Source organism: Microcaecilia unicolor, chromosome 5 (genome assembly GCF_901765095.1).
Source record: "Microcaecilia unicolor chromosome 5, aMicUni1.1, whole genome shotgun sequence".
Lineage (NCBI taxonomy): Eukaryota > Metazoa > Chordata > Amphibia > Gymnophiona > Siphonopidae > Microcaecilia > Microcaecilia unicolor.
In genome coordinates, this window is record NC_044035.1 from 142,941,425 (window position 1) to 142,963,766 (window position 22,342).

Below are 22,342 nucleotides of genomic sequence, written 5' to 3' on the forward strand. Positions count from 1 at the left end.
ACTCAGGAACTAATACGGTCTTACTCTTTTTAATTTCCACATTGATTGGAACATGTGACCACAATCTTTCTAATTTCCTACATCTGTTTCTCAAAGTTTTTAATTCCTGGGAAAACCAAGGTAGAGTACAATCCCTTAATTTAATCAATTTCCAAGGGGTCGAAGACTCAGATGCAGTAGCTAAGTGTGAATTCCAAATGGTTATCATATCCTGAATATTAATTTGAAAAGAAGGGGCCAAAGGTATGAATAAAAGAGATCGACCAATTTGAGTTTGAAGCTTCTCCTGATCAAATAGCCCTCTTATCCATTTACCTAATGACTGCTGTGTCTTAACAAAAATATAAAAATAAAAAAAAACATCCTCTGGTAATGAAAAGATGAATTCTATTTTATCAGACCAAATAAGAGGTGAGGGAGAAACAGGAGAAGAACCTATGCAGAAACACACAGGCAGCAAAGGTGATCCAGGGAATGAAGAACTACTACTACTACTTATCATTTCTAAAGCGCTACTAGACGTACGCAACGCTGTACACTTGAACACGAAGAGACAGTCCCTGCTCGACAGAGCTTACAATCTAATTAGGACAGACAAACAAGAGATAAGGGAATATTAAGGTGAGTATGATAAAATAAGGGTTCTGAACAAGCGAATAAGGGTTAGGAGTTAAAAGCAGCATCAAAAAGGTGAGCTTTTAGCTTAGATTTAAAGACTGCCAGAGATGGAGCTTGACGTACCGGCTCAGGAAGTCTACTCCAGACATATGGTGCAGCAGGATAAAAGGAACGGAGTCTGGAGTTAGCGGTGGAGGAGAAGGGTGCAGATAAGAGAGATTTACCCAGTGAACGGAGTTTCCGGGGAGGAATGTAGGGAGAGTTGAGAGTGGAGAGGTACGGAGGAGCTGCAGAGTGAATGCACTTATAGGTCAACAAGAGGAGTTTGAACTGTATGTGGAAACGTATAGGAAGCCAATGAAGTGACTTGAAGAGAGGGCTAATATGAGCATAACGACACTGGAGGAATATTAGTCGTGCAGTGGAATTTTGAACAGATTGAAGAGGAGAGAGATGGCTAAGTGGGAGACCTGTGAGAAGCAAGTTGCAATAGTCTAAGCGAGAGGTGATAAGAGTGTGGATGAGGGTTCTGGTAGTGTGCTCAGAAAGGAAAGGACGAATTTTGCTGATATTATAGAGAAAGAAATGACAGGTTTTACCAGTCTGATGAATATGTGCAGAGAAGGAGAGGGAGGAGTCGAAGATGACCCCAAGTTTACGAGCTGATGAGACAGGAAGGATGAGAGTGTTATCCACAGAAATAGAGAATGAGGGAGGAGGAGAGGCCTCCCGTTCACCTTCAGGCAGAGAATAGAGGCGGGACATAGCCCTAGCCACTTTGAGGCTCGCTTCTGGGACATCCCATTGAGCCGAAATCAAGGTGCGCATGGCCTCATGCACATGGAAGGTTCTAGGCGGGCACTTCGTCCCCAGCATAATGGCGGAGCCAACAGAGGCTGAGGGAGAGACGTCCTCCGGAGAGGAAATCTTCAAAATGCTCATGGCCTGCACTAACAGGTTGGGCAAATCCTCTGAGCGAAAGATCCGCGCTGCAGAGGGGTCATCCGCTCCATCCGAGCGGGAATCCGTCTCCTCCAAGGAATCCCCAAAGGACCGTTGGGAGAACTCAGATACGCTGCCCTCATCTACATCAGAGGAGACAGAGTCCTCTAGGGCCTGGACATCCACCCGAGAGCATTTGCTTCCGGAGGCCTCAACCCCTTTATCAGACAGGGGGGCAGGGGCAGCGTTTTGCATAAGAAAAGCCTGATGCAGCAGCAAAATGAACTCAGGGGAGAATCCCCCCAAACTGTGCACTTCTGCAGCCTGGGCCACGGCCCTAGCCGCACCCTCAACCGGCGCTCGCAAGAGCGGGGCAGAAACGTGCTGCGCATCCAAAATGGTGTCCGGCGCGAAACTCCGAGAAGGAGCCGCGCGGGAAGAACGGCGCTTAACTTTGGCCGCTTTCTTACCGTCGCCCGAATCAAGGGCGACCATAGTATTAACGTCTCCCAGCTCGAGGGCAGCCCAAGAAGAAGCCGTCCGAGCAGAGTGGCCGGCCAACATGGAGTGGGCGAGCAGCGGGGGATGGGCGCTTATGGCGGGAAAAACCGCCGCACCGGAGGAAGAACCGGGACACTGACCGGACTCCATACTGATGCTCAACAAAGGCGATTCAGGCTTTGAAACCCCCGCATCCCCGCTAGACGCACACACGCGGTCCGGGGAGCGAATCTTCGCACCCTCGCCCTCCAACGCCATAAGCCACGTGGAGACCGAACGGGGAACCCCCTACCCACTATAAAAAGGTAAAATTACCTGCTTTTCGCTCCGAGCTGTAACGAACTGGTGTCCCAGTGAGCAGCTGCAATAAACGTTGATATAAATGTTGATATAAATGTTGAAATAAACGCCCTTAAAGGACGTCCAATTTTTTTTTTTTTTTAAACGGAGCCAGCGGGAGGGGGGAGAAAAGGAGGGACCTGGCACCACCAGGTTTGCACTTGCTCAAGAAGAGCCCTCAACCCCAGGTACTCAACAAAACCTAAAGATTAGGCTTGGAGACCTAGCCAGAGCTGCTGCTGTGTGTGACCACCACCTGCTGAGATAGAGAACATAGTGAGGAGTTTCCGGCAGCACATGACCACATATAGGGAGGCAAAAGGATTGCTCTCTATCTCCACCTGCTGGTAGATGGACACAACCCACCAGTCTATGGATTGATCAGCATGATGATATGGAAGCAGATGGATGAATGGAAGGAAGGAAGGAAATGTTGAAGGATGAGAGCTGAGAAAAAGAAAGAGGAAAAAAGAGATGGTGAGATGATAAATACAGAGGGTTGACAATGTATTCCTACAGTGTACAGTGGTTTCAGATGGAGAAACAGATTAGGAAGGGACAGTACCAAGAAGAAAAAGTGTACAGGAGCCATAAGTAGTAACTCGGAGAAAAATAAATGTAAAGAGAAAAATGCCTCACAGCGCGCGGCACATACAGCAGAGGTCCTGAGTGGATCGGAGTGGACCTGGGAGTCACCCCGGAGAAGGCTGTAAAGGATATGCAGATGAACTGCAAGTCCTCCACAGCACCTGAAAGGCAGCCGGAGGTAGAGTTGGGCACCTCTCAGCTGAGGAAAGGCTTACCACGGGTTAGGCCAAAGCCAGCATTCCTCCACCTGAGGGTCGCCAGATGAGAGTTCACCAAAACAGATATTATTGAGAAGGTACCCAACTTGGCCAAGTTTTCACTTTGCCTTCTTCAGGGGGTCACCAGATTACTTCAAAATAATTGATGAAAGGTTCAGTAAAGAGACACATCTTCAACAGAGTGTCTCTGCATCACTTTCTTGTTGTGTCTGTTCTTCATTCCCTGGATCACCTTTGCTGTCTGTGCTGCAGATAAGAGGTGAAACTGATATAGCTCTAATCCACTGATGAAAATCAGATTTAACTGATGCAAATAATGCATCTATTACATGACCTGAATTATGTGTCACTGATGTAGTAACCCATTTTAAACCAACAGAAGATATCATACCTTTAAAATAAATTGCTTAGCATCCTTAATTCAACAAAATGAAGTCTCCTAACACAAAAATATCCTGAAAATTTGTATAATGTTGTATAATAATTTCCAACATTTTGTCTACTAAAGAATGAAAATTATCTCACAAATGATAAAGTAAACAACAACCTATTAATGGGTGTTTAGGCCGGGAGGGCATTCAACATTATTTGAGTCAAACTTAAATTGTGAGCCCTCCAGGGATGAGGAAATACCCAGTGTATCTGAATGCAACTCACTTTGAGCTACTATTTGAAAAAGGTGCGAACAAAATCTAAGTAAATAAATAGAACTGCCTAGCTTATTCCAGGAAGACAAAAGGAGAAACTAGACTCTCCTATCTCTCTCTCGGAAATTGAGTGAGCAATCCAACATTTGAAAAGTGGAAAAGCTCCTGGATTAGATGGATTTTCAGCCAAATGTTTATAAGATTTTTGCTGGGGAGATTGGACCATTGTTAGGTAAGGTGGGAAATCCTCTTCCCCCCAGTATATGCGAGGTGGGTACTTCTATTTTGTTAAAACCAGGTAAAGATTCATCAGTGTGTGGGTTGTATCAACCTATTTCGCTACTGAATATAGATGTTAAGTTGTTACATTTTGGCTGACTGCCTTGCACAAATGTTGACATATTTTGAGCAGGCTTTATACATAAACACAAAGCAGCAAATAATATCACTTGTACTTTCAATGCCATCTGGATTGCTCGGTAGACCCCTTCAAAATTAGCATTTTTAGTCAGACACAGAGAAGGCATTTGATAGGGATCGCTGGGATTTTCGCAGGATGGTATTGTGTAAGGTGGGACTGGGGAATAATTTTGTACCTGGATTAAGAAATTTTATGAGCAGCCCATAGCACATATAAAAGTCAAGAGGGTTATACCAGTCCATTTTTCACTGAGAGGGACACCAGACAAGGCCGTCCGTTGTCACCGCTGCTTTTGTGCTATCCATAAAGCCATTACCGCAAAAGATTTGATCTAATACGGATATTAATGTATTTAGAATAGATGTTCACATCACAAAATAGCACTTTTCACTGATAACATTTTACTTTATGTAGGGCATCCTAGACTGACCCTTCTGGTTATAATGCAGGAGTTTAGGAAATTTGGGGCTGTAGCTGGATTTAAAATAAATCTGGATTAAATTGAATTAATGGGGATCACCACGGAAAAGGATGAAAAAAGGAGCACCACATCAGTACTTCCCATTTAAATGGGGATAGCAGGAGTTTTCGGTATCTTGGGGTGAAGATTACCAGGAACTCCAGAGTTTATATTCCCATAATTATGAGAAACATTTTTGGCAAATACATGAAGAGGAATTGGTTCTCTTGGTGAGGGCGGATGGCGGCTATTAAAATGAATATCCTTTCCTATCTTTTGCTTTTGTTTCAAACTTTACCCTTGGAGATACAAAAATGGGCACTATTTAGTATCCAATGAGATCTTAATAGATTTATATGGGGTGGGAAGCTTCCTAGGTTGTCGAAATTCTCAATGTGGCAATGTGTGGACTTGCGGGGGATGGGGTGGCTCCTAACATGCTCTGGTATTATTGGGCCTGCCTAACTATGACCAATTATTGGATTGGGAAATTAATGCAGATAAGGCAGGGGTATTATTAGAACAAGACCACTTTCTTTCATTAGCTTTGCAATATTTATTATGGCTCTCAGCTGGTCAGAAACAGTAATTGCAGCAAATTTTCAATCCCTTTATGAAACATACTCTAGAGCTCTGGGGTAGAGTTAGATCAAAGTCTGAGATGAGATCTCGGGTATCTACCCCAGCACAAAATGATACAAGCCCAAATTTCTGGCAGGGCATGCAAGTGAGGTGTTTGCAAAATGGGAGGGTAAGGGGCTGATTCATTTCAGACAACTGCTCGATGCTGGGGGGGGGGGGGTATGCCCTTCTGAAGAATTAAAAGATAGCTAAACTCTTCCTGGAGGTGACTTATTTTCATATTTGCAGGTTAAACATTTCATTAGAATACAAGGCAGTGCAAGATGACCCGGAGGAGAGGAGTATCTTGAGAATTTGTGGGTTGCCTTGGGGAAATTAAAAGGCCTTATCTCAATTCTGTATAGATTTCTATGTGGGAAGAAGTTTAACAAATATAACTTCATGGTTCAGTGGGAGGGTGACATTGGAATGGAACTCATCCAGGAAGCATGGAAAAAAGAGTGTTTCATGAAGTAAAAAAAAATGCTTCTATATGTACATTCATGAAAGAAAATGTCTACAAGATTGATTTTACCGGGGTGTAATGCCAGTGAGTAACAAAGGCCATTTTCCCTAATAGTGCCATAGACATTTGTATGGAAGAACAGGGGACATTCTTTCATAGCCGGTCAAATGTTATTAGACATATGGAGAGGCCTGGAGACTTGAATTCCTCCTGAATCTAAAGCGTCCTTGTTGGACCTGAGCAACAAGAGAGGATCTAAATGGAAAATGAGGTTTAAACAAATTTGGCTGCAGTTAAGTGTGAGATAGACACTAAGTGGAAGCAATCCATTGGCCAACACTGGAAGATTAGATACTATGATTGAAAGTGGTACAAGATTTGGAGTAACTGACTGACAGACATCAAGGATGCTTTGATCCATCACAGGAAGAATGGGTCCATCTAAAGGGCATTATAACTGTGGGGGAGGAGGAAGGGGGATGAAATATCTTGAGCATGGGTGTTCACTGAAGAAACTAAGGTGAACACACTTATGCAGTCATTAATATTATTTACGGGGAGTATGGCGGTAGAGTGGATTATAGGTGGAGATTTGTTTGGATCGGGGATATGGGGGGGGGGGGGGTGATGTTTAGCATTGAACATATCGTGCTTTTAACGTTTGTATTTGAAGTGTTACGAGAAAAAGTTAATGAATAAAGATTTATTGAAGCAAAAAAAAGCATCTCTTTATTTTCTTTGGTTTTGTTTGTTTTATTTCTATCACCTTTAAAATGGACTAATACAGCAACCACACTACTTTATCCAAAACCAGACAAGAAGGTAAATCTTATCCCAGTTGTGCATGCCATGGTAACATCAAGACTGGATTACTGCACTGCATTATATAATGGCCTGACTAGAAAGGGCCTGCACCAGCTCCAGTTGATTCAGAATGTAGCAACAAGACTCATAGAAGGTTGCAAGCGATGTGACCACATCACACCATTTTTGCAAAAACTTCATTGGCTACCAGTACAATACAGGGCTAAATTTAAAACTCTATGTCTGATCTTTAAGGCCCTTAAAGGAAATGACCCTGAGTATCTGAAGAATAGGATGATCCTCCACAAACCGCCAAGGACACTAAGGTCCTCCCAAGGACTTTCACTAACTACACCCTCTCCAAAAGACATTACACAATGTGATACCCGCAAGCGAGCCTTCTCCGGAGTAGCCCCCACACTCTGGAATGCACTGCCTGAAAGGCTCTGCTTAACGCAAGACTATCTCTACTTCAGGAAGCAGGTGAAAGCTTGGCTCTTCAACCAGGCCTTTAATGGAAGAAGTAACTAACCTGTCAGTCTCACTCAGACACACAAGGATTGACTCGGGCTGCACATACTGCAGCGGGACATGTTTATCCACTCCTACCCTAGCTGAGATAATATTTAACCATCTCTATGACCTCTTGTGCAACTTTCTTCAAATCGTCACCTTACTTTCTAATTCTTCCTACTATCTTACCCATCTATATGTTAGAACTTGCCTTACCGTTCACTATCAATTATAACGTTCTATTGTGTTGACATTGCAAGTAGTATATCATGCCATACTTTGTATTGTTAGTTGAATATTTTTACTGCTGTAATTGCCTATTGCTCATGTTTGATCTATTCTTACTGTACACCGCCTTGAGTGAATTCCTTCAAAAAGGCGGTAAATAAATCCTAATAAATAAATAATCGATTTGCATTGCCATAATCACATTGCATTGCAAGCAGAGAAGGCAGCTCTGTGGGTGCCAGGGAGTGCTAAGCACTCCTAGTATTACATTACTTTAATTTCTTATAGTCCAGAAAATTCATTTTGGCTTGCTGCAGATTACAGCACAAGAGACTAGGAAGAGCCTAGGAAATACCATTAAAAAACAGACATTTCATAATTCAAAACATATATTCAAACAGCAGGGTTTTTTTCAGAGCCATAGTTATCTAACACTCTTAGATGAATTAGTAATGAGTTCCAGCATAATGTTGCCCGATACGGAAAGACAAAGTCTGTGTTAAATAAGCTCCTTCATCGTGTCCAGGGAGGGTAATTTACATTGTGTTTGGCATCCACAATTATTTTGAAATTGTGGCTCCTATGGTTGCAAACATGAATATTTCAAGCAGCTCTCTACAATGTGCCATGATCTGACATACATTATGCATATTTACCAAAATAAACCCTTAAAGCATAGAGATTGTGCTAAATGGTTACCACATAAGTAAGATCATCTGCAAGTGAAAAGACAGGTCTATTTTTTGTTTATATAGGATAGAAGGAGGTAAAGTTAGCAATTTATCAGGTAGATATTAAGAGCAGGACACAGGTAACATCAGTTTACAATCAAACCAAGTCTGAAAACACCCAGCTTAGCTCAGACAGCTCTCAAGGTAAACCAAGTATTCTGTTTTTTCTTTCACCATACAGATGTATACAATTGCCCCTCCTACTGAGGAACACAGTCTACGAGTCTTATTTCTAAAAAGAGTGCCTTTATTTGAAAATATGAACATTCTTGTCCATAGTGAACATAAGATATTGCAGTAATGCCTAGGTTCCAAATACAGATATATCAGGCAGGTCAAACACAAGATAGCTAAAATCAAGAATAAATGTGTACACAAGCTGTTTTACCTGTTTCAGTAACTTCTTCCAAATCCAGGCATCCCAGTTTCGTTTTGTCAGCCATAAGGTGACCACTGGTGGGTGGACAAGCCCCTGATGGTTCCAAGTTAACAACTTGTACTTTCCCCTCTGCTAAATGCTTCTCACTGTCTTCATTATGCAAGAGAAAGGAAGAGGACATCTCAGTTTCCTAAGAAAGTAATATTCATTTCTGCGATTCATTTTGTTTCAACACTGGGCAAATTAAGGGCTTAATAAGATTCTCTCTAAAACACAAACAAAAAACATGGGAGTAAATAAAAAAAAGCATTTACCTCCTTTGCTCACAGACTAACCGGTCCACGTAAACTGTTGCTTGGTAAACATTTAGCCAAAGTTACAAAACAGTGATGGAAGCAGTCTGGGACATGGTAAAATTATGTATAATCATACCTGATAATTTTCTTTCCATTAATCATAGCTGATCAATCCATAGACTGGTGGGTTGTGTCCATCTACCAGCAGGTGGAGATAGAGAGCAAACTTTTGCCTCCCTATATGTGGTCATGTGCTGCCGGAAACTCCTCAGTATGTCGATATCAAAGCTCCATCCGCAGGACTCAGCACTTAGAGAATTACATCCACAAAGGGACACTCTGCCCAGCTCACCACCGCCGAAACGGGGGAGGGGAATTAACCCAGCTCATCCCCACACAAGTGGGGGAGGGGAATCCGTCCAGCTCATCCCCGCGGAGCGGGGGAGGGACACCACACCCGCCGATGCGGGGGGATCTGGCTTATCCTGCAACCGCAACCGCGGGAGGAGCTGACTGACCCTAACACCGCCGAAGCGGGAAGGGTACAAAGCTGCCCTACAGCCGCACGAAGCGGGAGGGAGTGCCGGCAGAATTTTAAGTCTCAATCCAGCCCCGTAAAACGGAGGGGAGAGGAATGCAGCAGCTCACTGTAACACAAACTCGTCTTAACTCTTGAAGAATCCAAGTGAAAAAACTTGAACACGAAGTCTTTCTGAAGTAACTGAAGACTAAACTTGAACCTGAAATGCAACCAGAATAAAAACAGTACAGATATCTGGGAGGGGCTATGGATTGATCAGCTATGATTAATGGAAAGAAAATTATCAGGTATGATTATACATAATTTTACCTTCCATATCATCAAGCTGATCAATCCATAGACTGGTGGGATGTACCGAAGCAGTACTCACCCAGGGCGGGACACTGAAATCCCTGACCTCAACACTGAAGCTCCAAACCGGGCCTCCGCCCGTGCAGCCACAGTCAAACGGTAATGCTTGGAGAATGTATGAGCCGAAGCCCAAGTTGCCGCCTTGCATATCTCTTCCAAGGAGACGGATCCGGCCTCTGCCATCGAGGCCGCCTGAGCTCTTGTGGAGTGAGCCTTCAGCTGGATAGGCGGCACCTTCCCCGCGGCCACATAAGCCGCTGCAATGGCTTCCTTGACCCATCTTGCCACTGTAGGCTTAGCAGCCTGCAGACCCTTACGAGGACCTGCACACAGGACAAACAGATGATCTGACTTCCGGAAATCATTGGTCACTTCCAAGTATTTGATGATGACTCGTCTCACATCCAGATATTTAAGAGCAGAGTACTCCTCTGGGTAGTCCTCCCTACGAAAGGAAGGGAGACAGAGCTGCTGATTCACATGGAATCGAGAAACAATCTTGGGCAGGAAGGAAGGCACTGTGCGAATAGTCACTCCTGCCTCAGTGAACTGCAGAAAAGGCTCTCGACAAGAGAGCGCCTGGAGCTCGGAAACTCTTCTGGCTGAAGTGATAGCCACCAAAAAGACTGCTTTCAACGTCAGGTCTTTCAGAGATGCCCTCGACAAGGGTTCAAAAGGCGGCTTCTGCAATGCTCTTAGCACCAGGTTGAGATTCCACGCAGGCACCACTGAGTGCAGAGGAGGGCGCAGGTGATTAACTCCCTTGAGAAAGCGCACCACATCTGGCTGCGAAGCCAGGGAAACACCCTTCAGGCGGCCCCTGAAGCAAGCCAGAGCCGCTACCTGGACTTTAAGGGAACTGAGCGACAGGCCTTTCTCTAGACCTTCTTGCAGGAACGCCAACACTGAAGAAATTGGAGCAGTGAAGGGAGAAAGTGAGCCTGCTTCACACCACGCTGCAAAGATACGCCAAACCCTGGCGTAAGCAGTAGAAGTAGAGCGCTTCCTCGCTCTCAGCATAGTGGCGATGACCTTGTCTGAGAAGCCCTTCTTCCTCAGACGCTGCCGCTCAATAGCCAGGCCGTAAGACCAAAGGGGGAGGGATCCTCCATCACCACGGGACCCTGATGTAACAGGCCCTGCTCCACTGGCAGTCGCAGAGGATCGTTGACTGAGAGCCTGATCAAGTCCGCATACCAGGGACGTCTGGGCCAATCCGGACCCACCAGGATTACCCTGCCGGGATGCTTTGCCACCCGGTCTAGCACCCTGCCCAACATGGGCCAGGGCGGGAACACATAGAGAAGCTCTTGTGTCGGCCACTGTTGGAGAAGAGCATCTACTCCCAGGGATCGAGGGTCCCGTCCTCTACTGAAGAAGCGCGGCACTTGGCAATTGGCCGATGACGCCATCAGATCTAGGCTCGGCTGGCCCCAGCGCTTCGTGATGTCCAAGAACGCCTGAGCAGATAGCTGCCACTCTCCGGGCTCCAAGGTATGGCGACTGAGAAAGTCCGCCTTGACATTCATGACTCCGGCAATGTGGGCCGCTGAAAGCTGCTCCAGGTTCGCTTCCGCCCACTGGCATAGATTCATAGCCTCCTTGGCTAGAGGGGCGCTCTTGGTACCTCCCTGGCGGTTGACATAGGCCACAGCCGTGGCATTGTCCGACAGGACCCGTACAGGCTTCCACACCAGTACCGGGATGAACTCCAAAAGCGCCAACCGAATGGCTCTGAGTTCCAGGAGGTTGATAGACCACTTTGCCTCTGCAGGAGACCAGAGCCCCTGCGCTGTCCTTCCCAAGCAGTGGGCTCCCCAGCCCGACAAAGAGGCGTCCGTCGTGACGACAATCCACTCTGGGGTCACCAGAGGCATTCCCGCAGACAATTTGTCTGTCTGCATCCACCAGCTCAGCGCCTTGCGCACTGCTGGGTCCAAGGGAAGTCGCACAGCATAATCCTCCGACATCGGAGTCCAGCGCTGCAGCAGAGAGTGTTGAAGTGGTCTCATATGAGCCCTGGCCCAGGGCACTACTTCCATCGTGGCCGTCATAGAGCCCAACAGCTGCACATAGTCCCAAGCCCGAAGAGGAGAGGCTACTAGGAACTGGTTCACCTGAGCCTGAAGCTTGACAATCCGATTGTCTGGCAGGAACACTCTGCCCACTTGGGTGTCGAATCGAACGCCCAGATACTCCAGGGACTGAGTGGGGCGCAGCTGGCTTTTCTCCCAGTTGATGATCCATCCCAGGGAGCTCAAAAGAGCAACCACCCGGTTCACAGCTTTGCCGCACTCTGCATAAGAGGGGGCTCGGATCAACCAGTCGTCCAGATTGTTGGAATGTATTGTATTTTTACATGCATTGCCTGTCACCTATTATTTCTCTGTGATTACTCTGTGACCTCTGATGTGAATTACTTAGAGAGGTCACACAGATATGCAACTTCCTGTGGGGGCAGATGCAGCAGATGCAGCACATGGAGCACATGGAGCTCATGATCTCTCCTAACCTGAGAGGATCTATGGTGGTGTGAGCATCCATTACCATCTAAGCACATGGAAGGAGCTGATAAGACAAATGTATAGTAATATGTAAATATAAGCCTGTCTGATTATAATCTAACTACAAACTGTGAGTAAACAGATGTTTTGTTACTTCAACTTTAAAGTGACTCAGCAGTGAATTATTCAGGGGTGAATGAGAGAGAGATGAAGAAAGAAATTAACATTTCTAAAGCTGAAGCTGTGTGTACTAAAATCTGCTAATTATTTACTACAAATAATCCAACAAAAGGGTTATGGGCCCAGGGTCCAGGAATTGAAAAAGAAGAGAAATATTACCAGGCAGAAAAAAAGGCCACATTTTTCTCTTAAGTTTTAAAGGAAAGATTCAGTCTGTCTCTCTCTCCCCCCACACAGCAGACAGAAGGCTAAGAAAATGGCTGAGGGAAGAAATTCACCATTGTTCTATTCTCTCAAGGTGCCTAGATTAACTGAGTTTAATTATCAGCAGTGGGAATTAAGATTCATATGTTTCCTTCGAGCAAAAAGATTAGATATATGCTTAGACCAAGACAGAACAGCTGAAAATATGGCTGAATGGGACAATGCAAACTATTATGTGAAGTGCATGCTTTTGGAAGCTCTCTCAGAGAAACAAGCCATATTAGTGGAGGGAAAAGATACACCAAAGGACATTTTATATAAACTGAGAACTATGTATGCAACTACATATGCAAAGCAGCAACCAATTTGGTTGGCAGAGTTGAATGAAACCAAATTAAGGGATAAAAGTAAATGTAATGATCACATTATGTATCTTATGTCTTCATTTCAAAAGCTAGAACTTTCTGGAATTCCCATGTGTGATGCATTGAAAAGAGCATTTCTTTTTACCTCACTATCAAAGAAGTTTGATGTTTTTAGGTCTGTAAATGAGGCCATTGAAGGGCAATCTTTTGAACAGGCAACATCAAAACTAAGGCAGGAATGCATAATAAATGATTCTGAGGAGATGTGTTCTCAAAACAAGTCAGAGAGAAATGAAACAAATTTCTTGGCAAAGAACAGAGGAAGGCGGAGCTATGGGAAAACTCCACCCAAGGGCAAGCTGATTTGCTACTCATGTGGAAAGGAGGGACATGTATCTAAATGGTGTAAGGAAACACAAAACACTCCCTCTAGCTCACCTAAGCCAATGGAACTAAAGAATTTTCAAACCAGGAAATGTATGAAGGACAAAGATAAACACAAGGGCTTTCTAATGGCAGAAAAATCTTTGACTATGGTAAATAATAATTCAAATGAAAGTACTTGGATTTTGGATTCAGGGAGCACATGCCATTTAACCAATTGTAAGAATTTCTTTCAGGAAATGTGTCCAGAGGAAGGTATTCTTAAAACTGCAAACGCAGGGACTGCTAAGATCCAAGCAAAAGGTATTGGATTCTTAAAATGCAAAGTGTCTAATGAAGTTAAAGAAATTCCTGTAAGTGATGTCTTGTATATTCCCCAAGCAGTTTGCAATATGCTTAGTGTATCTACATTAGATAAGAAGGGATTTGTGATTCATTTTGAAAACAGTAAGTGCACAATCTCTAAAAATGATGAAGTGTATGCTGAAGCTTTTATGCATAATGATGTTTATAAGCTGAACATTTCAGGTGAAGCCTCACATATGGCGCAAGTAAGGAAGAATGATGGTAAATGTAGTCTGGAAATCTGGCACCGCCGCCTGGGACATCGTGATTCTAAGGTGATCCAGGATCTTTACAGTAAGCAACTGGCCACCGGCATTCAGATAAGTGCAGATGCTGGTAAAATGGAGAAATGCATAGACTGTGTTACTCAAAAAGGTGTGAGACCCTCATTTCCTGCATACACAGGAAATAGGAGTAATAAAGTACTGGACTTAATACACAGTGACTTATGTGGACCGTTTAATATCCCATCATTGGGAAATAACAGATTTGTGCTAATATTCTTGGATGATTTCTCTAGATATTGTGTGGCCTATTTGCTGAAAGAAAAAAGTCAAGTCACAGACATGCTGAAGAAATACGTAGCCATGGTGAGCAATAAATTTGAAAGAAAACCAAAGGTTCTTCAGACCGACAATGGTGGTGAGTTCACTTCACAAAGCATGCGCACATTTCTAGAACAAGAAGGCATTCAGCATATCACAACAGTAGCTTATACACCAGAGCAAAATTCTGTTGCAGAGAGAAAATTTAGGTCACTTGTGGAAATGACCAGATGTATGCTGTCAGATAGCAATCTCCCTAAAAGACTATGGGGGGAAGCAATTCTCACAGCAGTGTACCTACAAAACAGAATGCCAACTAAAGGCGCTGAGCGCACACCACATGAGACATGGCATGGTAGGAAGCCAAACCTGTCACACATAAGAACATTTGGAAGTACAGCATATGCTCATGTACCAAAGCAAAGAAGGCATAAGCTGGATTCCACAACAGAAAGGGGCATTTTAGTTGGCTATGCTCCAGGACACAAAGGATATAGAATTTTGAATCTGAAAACTGGCATTGTTGGCATAAGACATGTTACATATTTTGATGAAAACAAAAGGGTTGATAAAGGCTGGATTATCCCAGATGAGCCTTATCATCCAGAATATGAAACTAGAACCATAATAGACATGCCAGTGTATATAAATGCCATACCAAGGCAGATGTCTGAAAGCAACTCATCTGTATCTAACGAGGAACAGGCAGAGGAAGCAGACACAGAAAGGATCATTGAAGAAGACAGTACAGTTGGAGAAGGGGAATCAATTGGAGAAGGACTCTCAGATTTAGAGGATGCGGAAAGGTCAGACCAACCTGTTGTCAGACGCTCATCCAGGGAAAACAAAGGTGTTCCACCCCCAAGACTGTCGTACTTAACAAAGTCAGCAGAAGCTCAAGAGCCCTTAACATGGGATGAGATTGAGAAAATGCCAGCAGAAGAAGCTGCTGAATGGCATAAAGCTGCACAAGAAGAAATTGATGCATTGGATAAAAATAATACTTGGATTCTTACAAAATTACCTCCTGGCAAGAAAGCTATAGGATGCAAATGGGTATTCAAGTTAAAAAGGAATGCACAAGGAAAAGTGGAAAGGTATAAAGCAAGATTAGTCGCAAAGGGATATCTTCAAAAATATGGAGAAGATTTTGATGAAGTGTTTGCACCTGTAGTGAAACACACGACAATAAGAACACTTCTGAGCATTGCAGTCTCAAAAGGCATGCAAGTCAACCACATTGATGTGAAAACAGCGTTTCTTCATGGAGAAATAACTGAAGACTTGTACATGGAACAGCCAACAGGTTTCATAAATACAAAACAAAGACAGCTAGTGTGTAAATTAAACAAAGGTCTTTATGGATTAAAGCAAAGTGCAAAATGTTGGAATGACAAATTGCATGAAATATTGACAAGTTTAGGATTTAAGCAAGGTGAAGCAGATAAATGCTTGTACACTAGGTGCACAAATGGACAATATGCATACATTTTAGCTTTTGTTGATGATCTGCTCATTGCAAGCAAAAGTGAGCAAGAGTACAAGGACATTGTAAAGTGTTTAAACCAGAATGTTGAGATAAAAGAACTGGGTAATGTGTCATACTATCTTGGTATAGAAATTGAGAAACAAAGTGATGGTTCTTATCTTCTAAGCCAGAAGCAGAAAATAAATGAGCTTATTGAAAGTTTAGGTATGCAAGATGCCCAAGTTGTAAGCACTCCCATGATCACTGATTTTCTGAAGGATGAAACAGTAAGAGAACCTTTACCAGATAACATCCAATATAGATCAGCCATAGGTAAGCTTTTATATCTAGCTACCACATACAGGGCTGATATAGCAAATGCAGTAGGAATTTTGAGCAGAAGGGTCAGCTCACCTACCAAATCAGATTGGACTGCAGTTAAAAGGATGGTAAGGTATTTAAAGGGTACCATTGATTGTAAATTAAAGATTTCAGCCAATAGTAATCCAAAACTAATATGTTACTGTGATTCAGATTGGGCAGGGGATCATTCTGATTATAAGTCCACAAGTGGATATGTGTTTATGTATGGAAATGTACAAATTTCATGGGCCAGTCATAAACAAAGTATTGTGAGTTTGTCTTCTACAGAAGCTGAATATGTGGCCGTATCGGAAGCGTGCAGAGAACTGATGTGGATTGAAAAACTTTTGCTGGATTTTGGAATAGCTGAAAAGAGACCAATCCAGATAATGGAAGATAATCAGAGCTGCATCCGACTGTCACAGAATGACAAGGTTCAGTCACGTACCAAGCACATCGCAACGAAATACCACAACGTGCGAGAGTTGGTGAAAGAAGGGGTCATCAGTCTACACTATTGTCACACCAGTGAGATGACAGCTGACATCATGACCAAACCGTTACCCAGAGAACATTTTGTGAATCTGCGTATAAAGCTTGGACTTTGTATGAATAAATAATTGCATGACAGTTATGCATGAGAAGGGGTTTGTTGGAATGTATTGTATTTTTACATGCATTGCCTGTCACCTATTATTTCTCTGTGATTACTCTGTGACCTCTGATGTGAATTACTTAGAGAGGTCACACAGATATGCAACTTCCTGTGGGGGCAGATGCAGCAGATGCAGCACATGGAGCACATGGAGCTCATGATCTCTCCTAACCTGAGAGGATCTATGGTGGTGTGAGCATCCATTACCATCTAAGCACATGGAAGGAGCTGATAAGACAAATGTATAGTAATATGTAAATATAAGCCTGTCTGATTATAATCTAACTACAAACTGTGAGTAAACAGATGTTTTGTTACTTCAACTTTAAAGTGACTCAGCAGTGAATTATTCAGGGGTGAATGAGAGAGAGATGAAGAAAGAAATTAACATTTCTAAAGCTGAAGCTGTGTGTACTAAAATCTGCTAATTATTTACTACAAATAATCCAACACAGATAAGGATGGACTTGTACTCCTTCCTTCCTCAGGAAGGCCGCGATGACCACCATCACTTTGGAGAAGGTCCGCGGAGCAGTAGCCAACCCGAAAGGGAGGGCTCTGAACTGGAAGTGTCGGCCCAGTACTGCAAAACGCAGGAAGAGTTGATGAGGAGGCCAGATGGGAATATGCAAGTACGCTTCCTTGATGTCCAAGGATGCCAGGTACTCCCCTGCCTTCACTGCCGCTATAACAGAGCGGAGAGTCTCCATGCGAAAGTGCCGAACTTTCAAGGCCCGATTGACCCCCTTGAGGTCGAGGATAGGCCGGACAGAACCTCCTTTCTTTGGTACCACAAAGTAAATGGAGTAACGTCCCTTGCCAAGCTGATTTTCTGGCACCGGAACGACCGCCCCCAGGCGGATGAGATTGTCCAAGGTCTGCTGCACTGCCACAGCTTTGACCGGAGACTTGCAGGGAGAGAGTACAAACCCGTCTCTTAAGGGTCGGCAGAACTCTAGCTTGTAGCCGTCTCTGATGACTTCCAGCACCCAAGCGTCTGAAGTTATTGTGGTCCACTCGCCCAGAAACGAGGACAGCCGTCCTCCAATCTGCACTGGGGCGTGGACCAAGACCCCGTCATTGGGTACGAGACCCTGGGGGAGGACCGGAGGGAGCACCTCCGGGACGGCGGTCTCTGCGAAAGGAACGCTGCTTGGGGGAGAAGGTCCTCTTAAAGGAAGAGGAGGCAGAAGAGCCCGACCTGCCCGGGCGGTACCGACGGGCTTCCTGAAACCGTCCTCTGGAGGTACCGGGGCGAGCACTAGCTCGAGCCCTGACCTCTGGTAACTTCTTGCCCTTAGACGTGCCGAGATCGGTCACGATTTTGTCCAGCTCGACCCCAAAGAGCAGCTTGCCTTTAAAAGGCAATCTAGCCAGGCGGGATTTAGAGGCGTGGTCAGCAGACCAATGCTTCAGCCAAAGCCACCGCCGCGCAGAGATTGTCTGAGCCATGCCTTTAGCTGAGGCTCTCAAGACATCATACAGCAAGTCTGCCAAATAGGCCAAGCCCGATTCCAGGGCCGGCCAATCATCCCTCAAGGAAGAATCCGAGGGGGAAGCCCGCCGCACCATAGTCAGGCACGCCCTGGCCACATAGGAACCGCAAACTGAGGCCTGCAAATTTAAAGCAGTAGCCTCGTAGGACGACCTTAAGGCCGCCTCCAATCTTCTGTCTTGGGCGTCCTTTAGGGCCGTGCCACCTTCCACCGGCAACGCCGTTTTCTTAGTCACCGCAGTGATTAAAGAATCCACGGTAGGCCACAGATAGGCCTCACGTTCACTCACAGCCAAAGGATAGAGGCGGGACATAGCCCTAGCCACTTTAAGGCTCGCTTCTGGGACATCCCATTGAGCCGAAATTAAGGTGTGCATAGCATCATGCACGTGGAAGGTTCTAGGCGGGCGCTTCGTCCCCAGCATAATGGCAGAGCCAACAGGGGCTGAGGGAGAGACGTCCTCCGGAGAGGAAATCTTCAAAGTGTCCATGGCCTGTAGCAACAGGTTGGGCAAATCCTCTGGGCTAAAAAGCCGCGCTGCAGAGGGGTCATCCGCTCCAACCGAGCGGGGATCCGTCTCCTCCAAGGAATCCGCAAAGGACCGTTGGGAGACCTCAGACACGCTGCCCTCATCTACATCGGAGGAGACAAATTCCTCCAAGGCCTGGGAATCAACCCGAGGGCGTTTGCCTCTGGGAACCTCAACCTCTTTACCAGACGAGGGAGCAGGGGCAGCGTTGTGCATGAGGAAGGCCTGATGCAGCAGCAAAACAAACTCGGGGGAGAAACCCCCCAGACTGTGCACTTCCGCAGCCTGGGCAACAGCCCTAGACGCACCCTCAACCGGCGCTCGCAAGAGCGGGGGAGAGACATGCTGCGCATCCAAGATGGCGTCCGGCGCGACACTCCGCGAAGGAGCCGCGCGGGAAGAACGGCTCTTAACTTTAGCCGCTTTTGTGCCGTCGCCCAAATTAAGGGCGTTCATGGCATTAATGTCTCCAACCTCAAGGGCGGCCCAAGAAGAAGCCGTCCGAGCCGCGTGGCCGGCCAAGATGGCGGAGGCGAGGAGCGGGGGATGGGCGTTTATGGCGGGAAAAACCGCCACGCCGGAGGAAGGACCGGGACATACATCGGTCACGAAACTGTCACCCAACAAGGGCGAATCAGGCTTGAAGACCCCCGCATCCCCTCTAGAAGCGCTCCAGCGATCCGGGGAGCGACCCTTTGCGCCCTCGCCCTCCGACGCCATATGCCACGAGGAGAAGAATCGGGGAACCCCCTGCCCGCTATAAAAAGGTAAAAATTACCTGCTGTCCGCTCCGAGCTGTAACGACCTGGTGTCCCAGTGAGTAGCTGCAATAGACGCTTAAATAAACGTCGAAATAAACGCCTTAAAGGACGTTCAAAATTTTTTTTTATTTTTTTTTTTTAACGGAGCCAGCGGGAGGGGGGAGAAAAGGAGGGACCTGGCACCACCAGGTTTGCACTTGCTCAAAAGAGCCCTCAACCCCAGGCACTCAACAAAACCTAAAAATTAGGCTTGGAGGCCTAGCCAGAGCTGCTGCTGTGTGTGACCACCACCTGCTGAGATAGAGAACATACTGAGGAGTTTCCGGCAGCACATGACCACATATAGGGAGGCAAAAGTTTGCTCTCTATCTCCACCTGCTGGTAGATGGACACAACCCACCAGTCTATGGATTGATCAGCTTGATGATATGGAAGTTTCAATTTAGGTTGGTCAACATATTATTCAGTGCTAACCAGCCAAAGTTACTGGATTAATTCTGGTTGGCCAAATATCAGGCCAAAATTTAACTGAAAAACTCTGTTAACTTTTGACAGAAAACTCAGCCCAACTATATTTGAGATGAACAACCAAGCAAAGCTAACATAGTCAAACAGCCAACTGGGTATTGGCCTCGTACAGGCCAATTCTATAAAGTACACGCATAAGTTATTAGAATAATGGCATATATGTACGTTATGTGCAAACATATATGCATTTATGGCTACACATCGCTTAAAAAATTTAATTGCACAATCACATAAAGAGTTCCCCCTCATATTTCCTCCTGTACAATGCAAAATATAAACAGAAGTAAATTCACAGAACTGACATGTTTCAATTAGTAAACTGAAAATAGAATCATTTTTCTTACCTTTGTGGTCTGGTGATCTTAGTTTCCTAATCATCTTGTTCCCTGTCTCTGGTTCTACTTCTCTTTTTCTGTGCTCTGAACTCCAGAGCCTCCTGTCCATTCATACTTTTCTCTCCTCCTTTCTTCTTCACTCCCTGTCGTATATCCATCTTTCATGTACAACTTTCTTCCATTTTTCTGCCTCCTTATCAAATGTATTTAGTTTCCAGCTCTTCCATTTCCCTCCATCCATGTGCAGCATCTCCTCTCTTCCCTCTTTTTCTGTTCTCTGCCATCTATATACATTTTCCTGTTCTTCCCTTCTCCTACCCTCTGTTCATGTCCACCATCTCTTCTTTTTTTTTTCTTTCTTCCATCCCCCATTTCCAACATCTGTCCCTCTCTTCCTCTACCATTCAACATCACCCCTTTCTCTCTCTCTTCCCCCAAAATCCATCATGGCTTCTCTCTCCATCATTGATTCATCTTCCTTCCCCCTCACCATCCAGTATCACCCCTCAGCCTGTCTCTCCCCCCACCATCTAGAATTACCCGTCTTCCCTCTCACACATCATCAATATCCAGCATTGCCCCTTCTCTCAGTCCCACTCCCCAACCATTCAGCATCACTATCTTTCCTCCTTTCCCCACCACCACAAAAACAAAACCATCATCCCTCATTGCCCCATCTCTCTCTCCCCAACCTCCAACTATATAGTATTGCCTTGTCTTCCCTTATATCCTGTACTGCTCCATCTCCCCCGCCACCATATTCTGCATTGCTCTGTCTGTCCCCCCCCCCCCCCATATTCTATATCGCCACATCTCTTCCTCATCATATTATGCGTTGCTTTGTCTTCCCCATCTCTTCCCCCATCCATGGACTGCACTGCTCCATCTCTCCATATCCTGCATTGCCCCATCTCTTCCCATCTCCCCCATATTCTGCATTGCCCCTTCTTGTCTCCTTGACTTCTCCCCTCCCACTAGTGCACTCATTTTGTGTGGTCTCATGCTCCTGCGCTGGTCCGCTGATTCTGTGTTCACCACAGCTGTGGTGGTGGCAGCAAACAAAATGCAGGCATACAGATGTTCCCCTCTGCATGCTGCCCCCAGCAACAGGAAGTTACATCAAGCCCTGATGTAACTTCCTATTTTTAGGTCCCGCACAGCCAGCACGCAGAGGGGAACGTCCCTGCACCTGTCTTCTGCTTTCCACAGTTGCGGTGAAGGCAGACAGAGGCAGTGGACCAGCGCAGGAGCTTGAAACTACATAAAATGAGTGAGCCAGCAGGAAGGGGAGAAAATAGGGTGACAGATGGGCAATGCTGGATACGGGTGGGGGGAGACAGAGCAATGCTGGATGATTGCAGGTAGGGGGAGACAAAATGGTATTAATTGCATTAAAAGTTTTATCACAAGTTAAACATTTAACACATTAATTGCATTAACAACACGTTACATATGCAGCCCTAATGCATATATACCATTATTCTAATGATTTATGTGCATCGCTCTTCTGTATGTATACATATATTTTACTGGTAGGCATACACATAGGCAGAGTCTGGGTGAAGCACAGGCAGGACACCAATCAGTGGCGTAGCCACAGGTGGGCCTGGGTCCACCCACTTTGGACTCAGGCCCACCCAAAATTGTGACACTCTTGCTGTGGCTAGTGGGGATCCCTAAACCTTGCAGCTGATTTTTTTTCTCCTTGGGCAACCAGCGCTCTTCCAAATGTCACCCAGCAGCACTTGACTTGAGCTGATGCCAAGATCAGCCCTTCTGCACATGCTCAGTTTTCGCTCATGCAAAAGCACTGAGCATGCACGGTCAGCCGGCAACAGCATTAATTTGAGGCAAGTGCTACTGACTGCTGTTTGGAAGAGTGCTGGCTGCTCGAGGAGAAGAAAATCTTTAGCTGGCAGGGTTTAGGGATCCCAGCCAGCTCAAGTATTTTGGGGTTTGTGGGCAGGGAGTGGTGGAGAGAGGAGCAAACTGGAGGGGAGCTGGGGGGGGGGGGGG

At 45.4% G+C, this 22,342-nt stretch overlaps 1 protein-coding gene across 1 annotated transcript in view; it reads right to left on the bottom strand.

The window, feature by feature from the left end:
* The window catches only part of GBF1 (golgi brefeldin A resistant guanine nucleotide exchange factor 1), a 573,313-nt gene that overhangs the window by 216,725 nt on the left and 334,246 nt on the right, over positions 1 to 22,342 (bottom strand). Inside the window, 1 exon segment of the mRNA XM_030203372.1 lies at positions 8,486 to 8,626. Coding sequence (XP_030059232.1) covers positions 8,486 to 8,626 — 141 coding nt within the window.